At 43.4% G+C, this 13608-nt stretch overlaps 1 protein-coding gene across 4 annotated transcripts in view; it reads left to right on the top strand.

Annotated features, from left to right (window-relative positions):
* Window positions 1-7023: 7023 nt before the first annotated feature.
* Window positions 7024-13608, top strand: part of TSC22D2 (TSC22 domain family member 2) — a 30805-nt gene continuing 24220 nt past the window's right edge. For 2 of the 4 annotated variants that reach the window (XM_075157579.1, XM_075157580.1), the window contains exon 1: window positions 7024-9296. In XM_075157579.1, the coding sequence (XP_075013680.1) occupies window positions 7303-9296 (1994 nt within the window). In that variant the 5' untranslated portion in view covers window positions 7024-7302. The remainder of the gene's footprint in view (window positions 9297-13608) is intronic. The other 2 variants (XM_075157577.1, XM_075157578.1) reach the window with 2 other exon arrangements.

Raw genomic sequence — 13608 nt, 5'->3', positions numbered from 1 at the left:
GTGTCTTTAAGTTTCCTTGCATTCCAGTGCATTAACTAAATATCGACAGTTGACAAACTGTTTCACGTTCAAACTGAGAAAGAAAAGACAGACCAACCTGATTTATCTATCCTAAAGCCAGGATTTATTTCCTGGCTTTTAAACTATGGACCAAACCCAGGACTGCTCTCTGCCTTCCCTAAAAGCGTTGTTCCTGCAGCAATAATTCATTGCCAGTGCCAACACATGGTAGTTGCCTTATAATGACTTCAAAATGCATACTTTTTTTCAGCATCAAGAACGTACTACAATCCCGAACTGGATTTGCAGCTCAGATTTGACTTATACTTCTCCTCTTCTTTCTGCCTCTAAACCACAAATGATTCAAAATACAGCAGAGAGCAAAGCTGAGAACAACTATGTGAATGTAAATGAGAACAGCCAAATCAAACAGATGAAAACCACACAGGGGCTTATACAGCCCAGGAGTAATTGGCAATAACTAGTCTATTAACAGACAACCTCAGACTCCCCTGATGAAACAGCACTCTTTAGGCAATATAACGCTGTAATTTCCCTAAATTATTTACATAATTCTTTAGGTGTGCACAATGGTCTTTGACACCTTATGCTGAATAGAGGAAAAGTCCTGCCCCGGGCTGCTCCCAGTCAAACCGCACAATCAGGTGCAGCACAAGATAATATGGAAAAAGTAAAGGTACCCATCATGAAGAAGAGCTTATTATGCTACAGATCTGTCTGTTGATCTGGACAAATGTTCATCCTAGATTTTAATATATCTCAGTTAAGTAAAACACAGCTCCCACTGACATTTAATGGGTTTTGCCATTGACGTGAAAGGGGTCAGGATCAGGCTAACAACAACTGATGAGATTTCATAACATTTATTCATTTCTATTTGCACTTTAAATGTGTTTCCATGTGTGTAATAGTTTCCATTTGTTCTCAGTTGTTGGTCATATTAATTTTTTTTGATTAGTTGTTGGATTTAGTGCCTATTATTTTCCGTATAGAAGACAATGAACACTGCAAAGACAAAAAAGAGCAATTTTGTTAGGGTCAGGAAAGAGGAAATTTCCGTGCTTTTTGTCACATGAGACTTTAAGAAAAGCCTAAAGCTAAATACTGCAGCTATTATTCGCTGGTTCTCTTGATAGTTAGTGGCCTTTATAAATGCAAAAATCCTACTTAGGCATTCAAGTAACTCATTTGCCCTTTTCTATGCCCTTCTTCCCTCCAGCAGTCTGTAACCTGGAATTTGTCTTCCAGGTCTTGCAGTCAATGTCTGGCAGCTTGAAATTCAAAAGGACTTGAAATTCAAATTATCATTGCGTCTCAGGCTGGTTTGAGATCATTTGTGGTAATCTAGATGAGTTTTAAAAACAAGAAGAATTTGAATAAATGTCTTGCTGTCTAGCACCACTAGTTTAATAAAATGGAAAATGTACAGTTTCCAGTGAATTTCTAATATTACTGTTTATTTTAAAATTTAAGATGTTAACGCAGGATCTTGATACAAGAGTCATCTGAAAGGGAGTGCACTTTTAAAATACAAACTGGTAAACCTCAATTCACATATGTGAAAGTTTAATTTTTAGTAACTCCTAAATTTCTGTGCAAATTTGAAAAGAACCTAGTGATAAATGAATTGCTTATCACTTGTCCATTATTGTGCCAGTATGTTATTATTTCTAAGACAGTATCCCTCTTCCTGAGGGAGACATAGCCTGACCAAAATGTAGGTCTCGGTACTCAACACACAAGAAAAAGGCAGGCAGAGCCCTGAAGACTTCTCTGTATCTGCAGACAAGGCAGGCTGATAGATGGGAGAGAAAAAAAAATAGGCACAAAGAAGGAAAAATAACTTGTACAAGGCCACACTGCAGATAAATACTAACTTAAGCGTAAGACTGAAGTTAAAAAACTAGTCCCCTGAACTTTTCCTACTGATTTCCACACAAACCATTTCAAGCTGGACTCCTGACGCTTGGGTAAATGCCCTATCTTAGATCACACTGGTTCCCCAGGCTAGTTTTTAATCTTCAACAATAATCACCTAATGTTATTAAAGGCTAAGAAATTTGAACACATGAACTCTAGATACCAACAAATAGTCCAACTCTCTTTGATAATTCCTACAGCGTTCTTTTAAAAAACATTGTATTTTTAATGTTATCATTAGGGATTTTCAAAATTTTAAATTTACATATACACCTATTAATATACATCTTTATACACACACACATACATCTCAAGATGTGGGCATGTGTGTGCCTGTGTAAACTCCATAAGTGTTTAGGGTTTTTAATGTACAGCTTTTATCCCTGTCTGAATGATATACAGATTTAAGCTATGATCAGTGGGAAGGACCACCTTTTGCCCATTTAAAATCATATAAGCAAACAAACAGAACATTTTAGTACCATTTTCACTGGATACATGCATGCGGTCAATGTATGAGTCTTTATAGCTTACGCTCTAGAGGAGCTTCTTTTTTGGTCTTCTATCATCTGTGATAGCATTTCTGCTCTCTCAGTCTCTGAGGCTGAGAGATTTTGTGAAAGATACATGTCTTTTGCATGACTGGTGCATGATCCTTAAATACCAAAATATGTAAATTCACCTGCAGTGTCCAAATAGTAGAACCACAACTGTGGAAAGCCGCTAATAGCTCTCATTGCTACTGAAACTCTGTCAAGGAATCCTCCTAGTGAAATGTGTAATGGTAGGTGATGGAGAGAGCGTGGAAGAATCACACAAAACTCTCTGTCACACGACATAGGAGCACTGAAAAGGAGTCTGCTGCCCTCACCGCTGTCTCTAAATCTGTGCTTGCCAGATCTCGAAAAAACAGGAACACGCGCACATACACACAGAAATCACGAGAGTCCCACGCAGTTGACACTCACAGAAACTCAAACAGGAGTCGTGTGGGAATTTCTTTTAACTAACTGTGGCAGATGTTTTTCTTGAAGGCAAAAAAGGAATATATACATGCTTGACACTTAATAAAAATATCAGTATATTTGTACCCAACATACTAGAATATTGTTCAGCACTTATTCAACCTTGCAAAAATATTATCAGTGTAATGCTGCCAAGGCCATTGTGTGGATTATTTGTGTATATCTTGGCTAACCTGGCCAAGGGCTGTAGCAATTTTTATACTTGACTTTTCAAAAACCTTTCTGGTTTGTTAGTGAATCGGTTTATCTTGTTCATTCTTGTTCCTCATCCTTTCCCTATTTTACCTTTTATTAATTTCCCTTCCTTCTTTGCTAGACAACACTAAATGTCAGCCAAATAGCCCATTCCTCATTACATTTTAGGTAACGTTAAAATATTTATATATACACAGTTCATGAATGGAGGGTTTAGCAAATGCCTGTTTCAATCTGGGATTTAGAATTTTATAATTTCAAATGTTAATTTATTCTGAACAACAGCAGTGACAAATCAATGGATTCTAAAATAGCATCTTTACTATTTTAAATTTCAGACCTATCTAAATTAGAAGACCATTCTACTCCACTAATGCATATTTTCATACACTGAAGTTATGTAGTAGTTGCATAAAAATGAGAAGAAAATAACTTTTCATTTTGGTTTACTGCACTGTCAGGAAAAACATCTGTTCGTACAGCTTAGCAGCCTACTGTTCAACAGCCTACTGTTCAATGTTGAAAAAAGTGTTACCATATCTGTTACGGGTCTGCGTACCTATATGGTGGGAAAGAACTTCATCCCACTAATTATCTCTCAGTCTCCTTCCTATAATAATTTTGGAAGATCACTTATAGGGGTAGGTCTAGTAGAATAACTTCTGCCTCTGTTTTTAAGGCTCCCTTGCATGTCTTTAAAATGTCACTTCCTGAGGGAGACATTTTTGATTTCACGTTTTACTGAGATGAAAAACCACACACAAATCCAATAGTCGATCAATAAGAATCTTCACAACTACCTTATATCATTGTACATTTAAAATTTTAAAGCAAAGAAAATGTTAAATATTACAGTTTGGGGTAGATTGTGCCACCTTTGCTCATGATAAACAGACTGCCTTATTGACTGAAAAGTATCTGTTGGATTGACTCACTCTTATGTTCTGGCATCCTGCATCTTTCCACTGATACGCCTCTTCTTTATCTGTGTGGGGACAGTGTTTTTAAAATGTATTCCTACCCAGAATGGTTTTATCATATGTTGCCCTGAATGTGTTGGATTAATATGCCCAAATGCTTTCCGTTTGAAAATTAAGAAATTTAAAAAATCTATATACAAGTTATCTCAAGTCTTTACTATTTCCTGTAGCTAGTTATTCCTTGCCCTTGTGAAATTTTCTCCAAAGATTATCATCATCATTTATAGAAGATCCACGCCACGTACAATCCCAGCTGCTTCACGTCCCTACAGCTTTCATACTAACCTGAAAAAAAACCCAGAAGTCCTGCTGACCTCATTGGTATCTGTGGTGTAAACAGTAGTGCTGTAGAATATATTGCATTATTATACATCTTTGGCCATATGACATTCCCTTGGCTATTTAATCCACCATTGTTGTGACTAATTTCAAAACTCCCAGACACATCCACATGCTGCCTGTTAAAATGAAACTTAACTTGCCAAAGCAGCATTGCCCTCTCTGCTCAAATACAGAGTTCCATTCTTTTATCAAATTATATTTGGTTGACTTGCAGAACAAGGAGTAATAGTTCCTGGGCTAATGGCAGGTTTAAGGTCTAACGCCTCACATCCCATGCCAAAAATACACTTTCTCATGGACATAAGACATTTCTTAGATTGAAATACAAAGTTTTAAGATCATTTCAATTGGTATTAAGATGATATTACTCATTTTTAGAGATCTTGTACTGTATACATTACATTTCCTCTCTAACATTTGTATATTTGAAATCATGCAGTGAAGAGGCTGCAGGAAACAAAGGATTGCATGTTGGAGGGAATTTGTTTGGGAGGAAGTTTGGGGGATTGTCTTTATTCCCTCTTCAAAGTCAGGGTTGGACAGAAAAGATGAATTCTAAGAATGTAGATTTAACCAGAGGGCTAAGAGATGGCAGTAAACAGAAGATAAAGAACATGCTTTATTCTCCAGTGGGTACCTGGTAGAAGCTACTCCAGAAAGTGTTACCTGGCAGAACTCATGTCATATCAGGAGCGAAAACTCCTGTATACCAGGAGGAAATCCAAGAATTATAAATGGAGTTCAGATGAGAATTCAAAATCATTAAGGAAGAAAAAGGATGCCGCACAGACAGTTCATCATCTCCTAACATATGCAGAACAACGAAGAAACTCTAGAAGGCAGGCTTTGAAGAATATGAGGACAGGAAATAATAAGGGATGAGCTAGTACAAAGAGAAACAGAATTAAAAATAAGGTTCATACTAGCGTAAAAAGAAGTAGGCAGAAGACAAAGTGCCAAGGAAGATGAGAAGAAAAGCAAGTCTTGGCACACTGTGTGCACACAGACACGGAAACCAAGGATGTTACACACATAATGAGACTTCACAAGGCACCACAGAACAGAATGTTTTACCGAAAGCAGAACAAATGGGGTATAACCTGAGATTCAGGCTCGACAGAGACTACTAGTGTGTATGGCGACAGATGAATGGACAGTCCTCTACTCAGAGTATACCCAGAAAAGCTGGGGTTTGTTACTTGGCAGGACATAAATTGTGGGACATGACCTGAGGCTAATGGAGAAAACCCCACTGGTTATCTTCCACATTTGGTCAAACACACTACCAGGTTCCCACTAAATTATACCAGAGCATCTTCACCAGGCTGGTGAAAATGATGGCAATGCTCAAAGAGATGAAGACTTGGGTGATCATCAGAATTCTTTCCTCCCTGAGAAGAAATGAGAAGGTGTGACAGGACAATGAAGACAGAACGTTCAAGGATGGAGGCTCTGACTGCTTGAAATATCTGATTAATGGAAGACGCTAATAACAAGTCTGTGTGCAGGGAAAGACGACTCTGAATTACGAGAAATAACGAGCAATTGGTTACCTTTATGACTAGAAATTGGCTGTAAATAAACGTGGGCTGGAAAGTATGATTATTTTAATAGAGGAGTGTTTCTGAAATAACTTCCTATTGTGTCAGGGCAATTGTCATTCAACAGGAGGGGTAAATAGCTTAAACACTGTCACCCGCTGCTTGACAGATTTATGGACGGGGTCTGGCCTCGACGCTCCATTAATAGCTCTCCTGGAGTAACTACATCAGGCACTTATTGCAGAGAGACAAAAGAGATGCCGCTGGAGTAAGGCCGCAGGGGCAGCCCCGGCCCCTGAGGGGACGCCCGCTCTCCTCGGGCCGGAGCTGCGGGGCGCCGCGCGAGAGACGCGCAACCGCCAACACTGGCTCGCGCGCCCGGGAGGGACCAAGCCCAGCGGGGACGGGGGGGCAGTTGGCGGGCGGTGGCACATTCCAAACAGCCACCGCACGCTCCGCTCCCCGCCCCCCCCGCGCCCAGCTCCGGCGGGGCGTGACGTCATCACGCCGGAGCGTCGGGGGGCGTGGCCGGCGCCCTTCCCAGGGTGCAGCGCAGGAGAAGTTGAGCCCCATCTTGGGCGAGGGGAGCCGCAGTCGGAGCCCGCGCTCCCGGGGCCGGCGCAGCGCAGCGGGGCCGCCCGCGCCAGGGCCGCCTCGCCTCTTCCTTCTCCTCCTTCTCCCCCTCTTCCTCCTCCTCCTCCTCCTCCTCCTCTTCCTCCTCCTCCTCCTCTTCGCCGCCGCGCCGGCCCTCCGCCCCCGGGGGGTTTACCTGCGGGGCTCGCCCGCGGGCTGGTTGCGAGCAGGATGCGCCTGGCGCTGGTCTCCAGGTAGAGCGCGGAGACAGGGCGCGGGGGGAGACGGGGCCGCCTGGGCCTTGCCCGGCCGCCGCGAGGCCCCTCGCGCGGGGCGGGCCGCGGGCCTGCTTCTGCGGCCGCCGCGCCCGCCCGGGGCCCGCGCCGCGCCGAGGCCGGCAGGAAGCCGCGGGGCGCTCGGCCGGCGCCGCCGCGCTCGGAGCGGGGGCTGCGGCGGGGAGGAGGAGGAGGAGGAGGCCCGCGTCCCGGCCGCGGGAGGAGGGCTGCGGACGGGGAGGAAGAGGAGGAGCCCCGCCGCCCCCCGCGCGGCCCGCCAGCGGGAGCGCCGCGGCCCGCCCGCCCGCCGCAGGAAGCAGCCGGAGGATGTGCGGTAGCGTCGGGGGCCCGGCCGGCACGCCGTGACAGCCCGCCCCGGTACTGCGCTCGCCTCGCCCCGGCTGGCAGAGCCCCTCCCCGCGGAGGAAATATGTCCAAGATGCCGGCCAAGAAGAAGAGCTGCTTCCAGATCACCAGCGTGACCACGGCTCAGGTGGCCAGTAGCATCACCGAGGACACCGAGAGCCTGGACGACCCGGATGAGTCCCGTACCGAGGATGTGTCTTCTGAAATCTTTGATGTTTCCCGAGCCACTGACTACGGCCCTGAGGATGTCTGCGAGCGGAGCTCCTCCGAAGAGACTCTCAACAATGTGGGCGAGGCCGAAACTCCTGGCAGCATCTCTCCCAACCTCCTTTTGGACGGGCAGCTGGCTGTGGCTGCTGGTGGGGTGTCTGCGGCTCCGTCAGCTGTGGCCCCCAATGGGGGGGCTGTGCCCAAGAGCTCCGCTGTGCCTCTGCCAGCTGCTGCCCCTGGCGCTGCCGTGGCAGGAGGCAGCAGTGCTCAAACCGCCTTGCCTTCCACAGGGCCTTCTGCATCTGCTGCTCCTGGGACAATGTCTCAGACAGTGGCTGCTGCGTGCAGCTCACGCTTCAGGGTGATCAAGCTGGACCACGGTACAGGGGAGCCCTACAGGCGAGGACGATGGACGTGTATGGAGTATTATGACCGGGACTCAGATGGTGGTGGTGTCCTGGGCAGGACTGGAGATTGCATTCGGCACAGCAGCACCTTCGAGCAGGCTGCTCAAGAGAGGGACAGCGGCCTCGGTGCCACAGGAGGTTCTGTCGTGGTCTCGGCTGTGCCAGCATCGGCCCATGGCCCCGATTCTATAGCTGACAGTTCCCTGACTGCTGTGTCACAGCTGCTCCAGACAGAGAAAATGAACCAGTCCTCTCTACAGCAACCTAATTTTGTCATTGGGCAACAACAGCAGCCGCAACAACCCATAGGTGGGGCCATGCCTCAAAGTACTGCTCAGACTATGTTTTCTGGGGCTCCGGTAGCAAATCAGCAAATGATGGTGCCACAGCAATCACAGCCACAAGTAAATACGCAGGGTGTTGCTCAGGCTGGACCCAACGGGAAAGGCATGGCACCTCCAAATGTGACAATAGGGCAGCAAAGCATTCCTGTGGCACAGCAGCAGGTGCAGCAGGCAAACATACCAGTGACTCAGCCTCAACAATTTGCTTATTCTCAGTCCCAGATTCCACCAGTGCACCTACTGCCGACGCAACCTTCTGGTCAGACCGAATACATGCAGCACATGACAATTATGCAGTCTCAAGGAGCTATTCAACAGGCTACTACGGGCTCTGTTCCAAGTACTGTGGCTTCCAGCCTTCCTGTGGGGCAGATGACCGGCCAAAATCCCTCATCTGTGGGAGCGCCAGTGATGGGGGTGTCAGCACAGCCTGGCGAAGCAGTCGGACAGGGATCGGGATTAATGCAGAGTGGCCAGACACAAGCTAGTCAGACTGCCGTTCCGCAACCGGGAGGTGTGGTGCAGCAAGGCATTGGACATACAGGGGTTGTGCAACAGAAATCTGTGACTCAGCATCAAATGGGTGGAAGCAGTCAAGTGTCCGGAATGCATGGTGCTCCCCATGCTGTGGTCTCTGGAGTTCAGAACGTGCCTGCGGTTGTGCCCGGTACAAGTGTGCCTAGTGTGTCTACCACCACTTCTGCTACTATGCCAAATGTCCCTGTTACGCTGGTCCAGTCCCAGCTGACTAGCCACACTTCTGTCAGCAGAAGTACCGGCGTTGTCCAGCCACAGCACGTCGGACACTCGTTAATGCAAGGCACGCCTAATGTACCTGCAAATCTGCCACAGTCAAACCTCGGACAGTTTCAGACTCAAGCTCAATCCTTAATAGGCCAGATTGATGATACTAGAAGAAAATCGGAACCCCTACCTCAGCCACCACTTTCTCTTATAGCTGAAAATAAACCTCTTGTGAAGCCTCCCATTCCAGACACTCTAGCAAATCCTCTTCAGTTACCTGCAAGTACTCCTATGAACAGTCTTGCCAGCTCTGTGTTTGGCATATCCATTCCTGTTGATGGTGATGAAGACAGGTATGAATTATTTTATAATGCCATAAAAATACCTTTTCTTAAGGGGAAAAAAAAAAAAACTTCCAGGTTATTGTCAAGTGGTTTTTGTAAGTTCGTATTTTCAGAAAGTCGTACGGAAATTTACCTGGGCTACCTTTTTTTTTTTAAGAGTACAAAACATAGCAAAGTGTTTAGGCAAGTAGTGAACCATACTTGTTCTTCTCAGGCTGTGAGTGTGATTACTTTTCTCTCAAAACAGGGCAGAAAGTAGCCTGAAAGCTGCTTAATGGACAAATAGTGTGACCTCTTCCAAATCAAAGACTGAAAACTGTCCTTCTGCACCTAAATGCTCAGTAGGCGAGGAAGTCTGTTCTCTCCTTTCCCCTGAACGCATTATAAAATGCTGGAATGACAGCCAGGTTAAAATGGGTTTATCAACACCACTATATTGCAGGGTGTTAAAAATAGAAGTGTAGTGCTATCTTAGGGCCATCAGGTGAGGTATCTTGGAAAACTTAAAGGCTTATAACACAGATTCTTGATTTTTATCCTGTTGTTGAATTTGCACTTTATAGTATCAGTGAGGAAAGTACTTGCATCTGGATATGAATTTGTATGCCCTAACATAGTGAAAGCTCTACAGATAATGGTCTTTTGCATTGAATAAAAAGGACGCCATTTACTTGAGCAAAGATGTAGGTACAGTGGAAAGTACAACCTTACAATGAGTTTTCTTTATAGGAAAATAATTTGGAACTACTAGTTGTAGCAAAGATGTGTAGTATGAGCAGACTCCTCAAAGGACCTGAGAGGGGAAGCATGTATGTGACTTTATTCCATAGACTTGTCAAACTACTCTGAGAGGTAGCATGATGGCTAAAACTGTTCTTAATTGACTTCTTTGAGAGAAGACTTTCAGAGAAGGCAGTGTTTGAGCACTGAATGTCATTAACGTTTACTGTTGGGATTACTGCAGTTTGGAGGAATAAAGTACATGTGGGTTATATGTATTTGTATTTTTAAAAATAGGACTAACACCAATATGAGAAGGTCTAATGTGCTGAATTAGCCTGTAAGCCTTCCCTTACCTTGGGAGAATACCAGACTTTAAGATGACACAGTCAGTGTTGCTCGGAGCACTTTTTAGTAAAGCTGCTGCGTATGTGGGGTTAGGGTGCAGTGGATGGAGAAGGTACTTCAAAGACAAATTTAGTGTTTGGAGGGTTAAATCTGCAGTAATGCAGGCCTTGTGCTGACTGGAGCTTTGGCTAACGCTGTGTTTCAGATAGTAACTCTGCTAATGCCTTTATGCAAGCAAAAGCTGTGTTGTGGAGAGCTTGTGCTAGTTCCGATTAAAGCGGCAAAGGACTTAAAAGAAAAAGTTAAACAGCCAAAATTTTCTAGCAGTTGTGCCTACCTTAAGAGGAATGCTGACCCAACTGACAAACTCTTCTTTGTGCAAATAAGGTTAGATTTCAAGCTGGTAGGGTTTTCTTCATAGCTCAGTGTATTATCAGAAGATGATTTGTCTTGCGTTTAATCATTCTGATGATTAAGGAGTTAGAAAGAAAGGAATGTATTTTGCATTCATTTTGCATAGCTTCTGATACTATTTATATAAATCGTAGTAACAGACATGATTATCTGTGACAAATAAATCACTTTATATAATGATAAGGAATAACTTGTCCTACTTATTCAAACCTGTAGGCTGCTAACTTTATGTTGCACGCCAGTGAGGCAGTTCTTGGTACTCTTACCCTGAACAGTGATTTTTAAAGTTATTTCCGTACTTTTGTCTTTGAACTTGAGCCACCTTGCAGCATTGCTTCACACATTGTTCGTTTCTAAAGAAACTTTTTCAGAAACTTGGCTGTGAGAACTACGAGTAAGGAATAGGAATGGACTCTAAATGCAGAGCACTCTTTTTTACGTGCCACAATATGATGTTCAGTTAAGAAACTAACTTGTGGTTATCTCAAAAGAAATGCATACTTCTTAGTTGTTCATTTCTGCACTGGGTGATAAAACCTTGTCATTTGCTGAAGTGGTACACTAAGCAAGGAGCTATATGGTATGTGAGGGTCTCTCCCGGCTTGGAATAGCTTTCTTTAGTAGTGATACTGATAAGCAAGAAAAGCTTTAAACAGGCCTAGACTTCATACAAGGTAGGAGATACAGAGCTAGTAGATTTAAGTTTATTCTTTGCTCCCCTCAGTTTCCTGACTTCCACTGGTTTCAGATAGAGAAAGGAGAAAATAAAAGCCTAGCAGCTTATAAAGGCTATTTTACCACTTTGTTTTTATTTGCTTTACTCGCTGAGAAGGCTTTATTATAAAACTGTCTCCTGCTTGTCTGCTGTTCTCTTCTTGCTCCTGCTTTTTTCCTCTTTCCAGCCATTTGAATTACACCACTACTCCCATGGGCTTATGCCCAGCTGCTTTATCTACTGAAATCAGTGGTGAAATAGTTAATGAAGACCTTCAAGTGCCATTAATAGGCTGAGGGTTGACACTGATAAAACTAATAGGGCACAAAGGGAGTTCACACATCATGAGTCAGTGTTTCAGGCTGCCTGCAGGTTCAGGAAGTTAACGCTTGGTTTTGTTTAGAGAGTTTTCTTTGTGATCATAAGAGCTAGAAATCTGTGGAAAGCATTTTTCTCTTTTATCTTAATATTAATGTGTAACATACCCAGGAAGGGGGGGGTCAATATGTCGGCAGGTATCTACATTTCTTCTGACACCTTCAATTATATTTAAATATTTGTATGTACTTTAAATTTGTGTAGATCATTCTCTTATAGTCATCTTCTAGAATAGTGATTCATTAAGGAATACTGTATAGCTCTAAATATCCTGGATTTATCTAGTAAGTAATTCACCATTCTGAATATGAAGAGGAACTGTTTTAAAGGTAAAATAGTTTAGGATGGGAATTCTTCGAAAACAGAAGGCGAGAAATACGGTAAGCATGAGACAGAGGTCTGATATTAAAAGCTGGTCAGTTCCCATCTTTCTGCAAAAAGTTCTTTGTATTATTCCTGTCTTACGGGCTGCTGTTTTAAATCAAACTACGTCTAAGATAGTTAGAGGTGGAGGTGTGAAGTTATATAGCCTGATATATATATATATATATAGATAATACAGAACTATGTATCTACAGATGTAGAACTAACCTTTTTGCAAGACATTGCCTGAAAACCTTTAATTTCCTGTTCTGATAGTCCTGTACACTTTTACAGTAGTCTAGGCAAAACTGTGGTTTCTTGCATTGATCTGATGAATAATGAAGAATCAATTAATCAAAAAATCTTATCTGGGAGGGAAGAGAGGGCGGGTAGGTGGTCCAAAAGATTAAAGAAAAAAGCCTTTGGCATGTCACAACCTTCCTTTAAAAAGCAAAGCTGTTTTTTTCAGTTGATGTGTCTAAATTGCTAAGTTCTTAAAAAGAGAAATATGTTCTGTGGAAGTTTTGAAAGATCTACAGCATAACATAGTTTTATTTTCTTTTCCTCTCTGAATTTGGCTACAAGTAGAATAAACTGCAACAGTATTCAAGGATGGAGGAAATAGTACTCTTATTGAGGCAGATGTGTATATTGCAATCCACTTTGAATTTGGAGTCTGACAAATACTATAAAAACACAAGCAGAACTGGATCTCCATATTGCCCCGACTCTTCATTTGCTGGACTTTAGCAGCGGTACTAATTATTTTGGGTGAAGGGCAGGCAGAGTACCGGAGAGGATTTCAGGATCAGGGTATGTCAGTTTCTCCACTCACCTTTATGCCCATGTATACACAAATTTGTAGTTGACAAGCATAATATTCCAGCTGGCTTAATAACTTTATTTTGGCTCTTGAGGGAAAAGAAATATGTTGCCTCTGTTAAAAGAATGTGACTGAGAAAGCTTGTTCAAACCTCCTACATGTTTGGCAGACTTTTGGGGCAAAATATTACTAGGCATGTTGGAAAAAGAGCAGAGTATAGATGATTTTCCAGAGATAGCTGACCAGCTTGAACTGTGCAGGCTGTATTCCAGGAACGCTAATGAATGGCTGCAATTGTGAACTGTCAACTACAGCAGCTAAACTGTTGAAAACCTGATTGTGCGGACCTCTTCACAACATATATCTCTCTGCTCAGCTGAATCGCGTATTTGTGTAGCGTACTAACTGTTGATAAAACTGAGCTCTTGAGACCATGTTCATAATATAAAGACAAAAGTAGGCATGGGCATTAATGTAATTTTGATAAGGGTTTCCTTATGTATTGCCCTAGGTGCATATTTTATTGTACTCCTAAAGAAAAAAGAAAGTATTCTGCAAAT

Source organism: Calonectris borealis, chromosome 9 (assembly GCF_964195595.1).
Source record: "Calonectris borealis chromosome 9, bCalBor7.hap1.2, whole genome shotgun sequence".
NCBI classification, from domain to species: Eukaryota; Metazoa; Chordata; class Aves; order Procellariiformes; family Procellariidae; genus Calonectris; species Calonectris borealis.
Note: the sequence above shows the minus strand (reverse complement) of the source record. Positions and strands in the feature narration are given on the sequence as shown.